This window comes from Cyprinodon tularosa, unplaced genomic scaffold, assembly GCF_016077235.1.
Source record: "Cyprinodon tularosa strain WSP-4 unplaced genomic scaffold, ASM1607723v1 ctg2018, whole genome shotgun sequence".
NCBI lineage: Eukaryota > Metazoa > Chordata > Actinopteri > Cyprinodontiformes > Cyprinodontidae > Cyprinodon > Cyprinodon tularosa.
In genome coordinates, this window is record NW_024038742.1 from 832 (window position 1) to 5,235 (window position 4,404).

At 35.0% G+C, this 4,404-nt stretch overlaps 1 protein-coding gene across 1 annotated transcript; it reads right to left on the reverse strand.

The window, feature by feature from the left end:
* Window positions 1-551: 551 nt before the first annotated feature.
* On the reverse strand, window positions 552-4,177 carry LOC119783324 (voltage-dependent T-type calcium channel subunit alpha-1H-like). Its single transcript, XM_038284779.1, has 7 exons — window positions 4,089-4,177; window positions 3,469-3,619; window positions 1,525-1,688; window positions 1,334-1,443; window positions 1,116-1,249; window positions 958-1,016; window positions 552-809 (listed from the first exon to the last, which is right to left on the reverse strand). The coding sequence occupies exons 1-7, from the start codon at window positions 4,173-4,175 to the stop codon at window positions 567-569; spliced, it is 948 nt and encodes a 315-aa protein (XP_038140707.1). The 5' UTR covers window positions 4,176-4,177; the 3' UTR covers window positions 552-566.
* Between the last annotated feature and the right edge of the window lie 227 nt (window positions 4,178-4,404).

The following is a 4,404-nucleotide window of genomic DNA, read 5'->3' on the forward strand; positions in this document are numbered from 1 at the left end:
AAAGTTTGTGCCTATTGCAACGAAAAGGGCAAAACTAGAGTCTGATGGGTGAATAACACAAGAGTAAATGTGGAGAAGCTTTAAACAATGAGGGAACTCAGATCCGCCTTGGACTGGTCGGAAAAATGTTAAAATAACTTCTATATATATAACTGTCTCACCCCAAATTATATCACGCTTTTAGACAGATCTGTGCAGCAGCAGACTGCTGAGCTTTTTTTTCTCTCCCCTCATGCAAGTGCACAATACAGGTGTAGTTTCAACTAGGGCTGCAACTAACGATTATTTAGCTAATCATTAATCTGTCAATAATTTTTTCAATTAATCAATTAATAATTGGATAGCCAAAGGTTTCTTATTGTAGATTTTTTAAAGGAATTAAACCATGTGAAAATAAAATCTCTAAAATAAAGTTCTGGATGGCTAATATTGACAGATTAAAAGGTTGTTTGTTTTTTTATCTTAAATGCAAAATGATGATGTAAGTTGTGGGTCAGTCTGTCAGCTAAAAGGCATGTTTTACAGTCTCTATACTCCAGGTAACGATGAATCGATTACTAAATTATTTAACGAATATTACAATAATCGCTTAATCCGATTAATTTTTTCAGCCCTAGTTTCAACCTTTCACCAGAGGGAACTAACTTCTCCATAAGGTTTGCTCTTTGCACCTTTAATAAGAATTCGGCAATACCAATCTTGTGTCTATTATGCAAGTAGTGGGACTGACCTATACTGCCAAAGAGTTCCACTCCAATCACAGCAAAGATGTAGAAGTACAGTACAGTCAGCAGAATGAGGCTTCGAATCTGGAAACAAAGAGCTGGTTACATCTAAAAACATAATAAAATTATAGTATTTCTTTAAGCACTTTTTAAGTTTTACGCATTTTTTATCCGTTTTGGGTTTTTTTGTTTTTCAAACCAATTCAACAGACCAGCATAGTGTGTGTTTTACCTCGCACAGAGTTTTGGTGATAAGTGAAACAAGATCTGTGATGATACTGAGCCTGGCAACTGAACAAAAAACACATGAGCTTTCAGGGGAAGCAGTCTGTACACAATTGGTATCTAACAGAAGAGGTTTGAATGAAGTCTTCATGTTTGATTTTTTACTTTGAACCAATCTGAAGAGTCTCAAGACCCTGAAGATGCTGGGGTTGATGGGAATACGTTGGGACTGCTTCAGCTCTTTCAGAACAAGGCTGGTGACCGAAATCAGGGCTACGGTGATATCTACAATGTTTGTTCTAAACACATAATAATATGGATCAGGCATTCACTGGACATGGGCAGAGGGAAGTGAAAGGACGGAGAACATGAAGGTCTCTTACCTCTTTCTCAGATATCTTTCAAAGCCAAATACATATAACTTCAGCAGGATTTCAAGGAAAAGCAGGCCGGTTGAGATGTAGAACACCCATTTCAAAAAGACTTCCACAGACTGAAGACAAACAGGTTATTCAATAGTCCATCAAGAGCTGAAACCAACCAGTCCTCCACTCTGTTTAAATTTGTGCCTTACCTCAGACTGTTCATAGCGTTCTGCACCCATTGACAGCACACTGAAGATGATGAGGAAATTGATGAACTTTTCCACTCTAGCACTGTTCACGATTCTGTACATTTTCAGACGTATCTCAGAAGCGTCCATTATATAAAAATGATCTGTTGGTAATTCAGGATAGCCTTTTAAAAAAACAAAAACATGAGGACAATGATAAATGGGGGGCTGTGCAAAAGTAATCACACCCATTGACATTTTTTTTTTATTTTGCACTATTAACCACAATTCCTACCATATTTTAACATGATCTGAAACACGACCATAACAAAGGATATAGCTGTTAATTGGAAGCAAAGTTTTAATGTAGCTTTTACTTGTTTGACTAGTAAAAATAATATAAAGTAAAGAATTTGGGTTCATCCCTCCTTGGTGAACTTTAAACCCCAGTTTAAATCCTATAGTATCCTTTTGCAGGTTTTCTTTTAGTTCATTTAGTTCCATCCATCTCAAATGTTCACCGTGTCCCTCACAGCAAACATAAATAATTATGGTTAAAATATATTTTTCACAAATATCAACAGCATCCTCTTTTTGGACATAGGTGATGAAAACTTTTTTTTGTATATTAAACTGTTCTAAAATTTAATTTCTGCAAGAAGATATTTATGACAAATTATAAGTTTTTGTTTTTAAAATAGTCTTTTGAATATCTGTTCCTCTACGGGAGGTTCATTAATCTGGACTGAGTTCAAAAATTTATTTAAAAGATTCTTAAGATGATTTTCACCATGTTTGAGATGTGATCCCTCTGTGATGAGGGATTACCTTCGAGTCAATGAGTCAATGCAATCAACTGGTTTTCCTTAGATAGAAAACCTTTAATCAATTTGACTGCATGATCTGGTTGAATTGTTTCTGTAAAATGCCTGGAGATTACATGTGTTGTGAATTGGCACTATATAAATAAACTGAATTGAACTGAATTGATTATGTGGAAGCCCGAAATATCTGATGAAATACCTAAACCTAATTGTCTCATGAATAAGTAAATGTAACACTTAATTATTTAAAATATGATTAAAATATTACATATAACATTAATCAATAACATTCACACTGAAATATTTCAATGTTAAATTAAAGACATAACAAATTTTAAATGATGAATTGTATCATTACATAAAAAATATTTTTGCATTCATGTAATTGCTTTATGTACATGTGCAAATACATCTACAGTAAAATAATCAAGAGAATGTTTATTTTATGGTGGTTCCCAATCTGTGGCATTGTCATTTTTGGGGCCCTGCTCTCTATGAAGAATTGGACAGGGTTCAAAAAAACGATTCTGCTTTATAACTTTCTCTACAACCTTCTCCAGTACCTGTCTGCTGTTTCCCATTCGTTATCTAATTTATTATCCCAACGGAGTGTCTAAAATATTTTGAAATAAACTTGACAATGCTGAGTGTTCACTATTGTCTCTAACAAACCTCTGAGGGTTTCACAGAACAGCTGTAAGATAAAATTAAATTAAATTACAAACGAAGACATATCTGTAATCAAAGCAAGGTTCAAACTGTATTATTTTTGTTTAGGTAGTGTTAATTTGCACAAACTAAAAATGTACAATGCTACGTGCATTAAAAAAACCTGTGATGAAGGTTTTGGAGATTCTAAAGAAAAAACATTGTTTTTATTTAATGTTTTTATGGGTTATAAAAAAAAAACAGAATGTTAGAACTGTAACTATACAGTCATACGTTTATATTACTGTATTTCATCACAATGTTTCTATCACTGCTGCTAAACTTATCAAGGCTGCACTTTAAAAATATGAAATAGTCTGGAGAGCTGTACTTAACTAAATGCCTTTTTGTTTACACTTGTGTGTACAAAATAACAAAATAAAGTCTGTCTAAGTCTCTTATTATAGGTAAACCAGTGAGTTAATTGTCTTACACATTTCCATGTCGTCCAACTGATGACGCCCGCGGTGACATCTGCTGTAGCTGTCCACCATCACTCCGGCGAACATGTTCACCAGAATTAAGCTCAACAGTATGAAGGTGACGAAGAAAATAATCCTCCAATTATTGTAATTGGTCACAGGCTGGGGACAGGGAAATCAACATTTGCTTTTTTTTATTTGGGTCTCTGTGTAACTGCAAGCTTGCTGCTGCTCTAATAAACATCCTCTACAAAAAGCTTTACTGTCAGTGTACAGGATATAAGGAAACTTGGCCGTACAGTATGTATGTTGTCTGGTAAACATCATGACTGTGCAGTAGTCAGTTTATTGAACTGAGGTAGTTTCTGTGTTCTGACAGCAGTTTCCGTCATAGCCATGAGGAAAAAGTTGTGCTTAAGTCTGTTTCTTTCTGTTAAAACTTTAAAAGATAATACAGCTTCTTCCTGACATTGTTCATAAGAGTCACCACTGTCCAGACTATGCACTTGTTCTATACAAAGGTAGCAATTCCTGCTTTACCAACTTTGACCTGGTAATCCTGAAAGAGTTGTGCTTCTAACATGTTACAGTTCAGTCAGGCTGAGCTGCGTATAGGAGAGAATCCAAATACCTGTTGGTCAATGCCGACTGCATCCACACCGTCATACATGAGTCTCACCCAGCTGTCCATGGAAAGCATCACAGTTAAACTCAACATGGCCTGAAGGGGACACATCAAATAAAGTGGTTCATTTTAAAACTTAAAGTGAGATTTCTTTAATTGTATTCAAATAACGATATAAGAATGATAAACTTAAGGAAAATAAGAATGTCTGCATCTAGCCGGACTGAACAGCAGGAACAGCTGGTTTTTGTCCCCATTTTGTCTCATTATTGCTACAAATGCTACATTTTATGTTATCAGCCTAAGAAGCCGAAAATATCTA

Excerpts from the sequence above, each read along its gene's own strand:
- LOC119783324 (XM_038284779.1), bottom strand. The coding sequence starts at position 4,175 with ATGTTGAGTTTAACTGTGATGCTTTCCATGGACAGCTGGGTGAGACTC. Across the intron at positions 1,689-3,468 it reads GTTGGACGACATGGAAATGT|GCTATCCTGAATTACCAACA; the intron begins GTAAGACAATTA and ends TTTTTTTAAAAG. Across the intron at positions 810-957 it reads TCACCAAAACTCTGTGCGAG|ATTCGAAGCCTCATTCTGCT; the intron begins GTAAAACACACA and ends CTTTGTTTCCAG.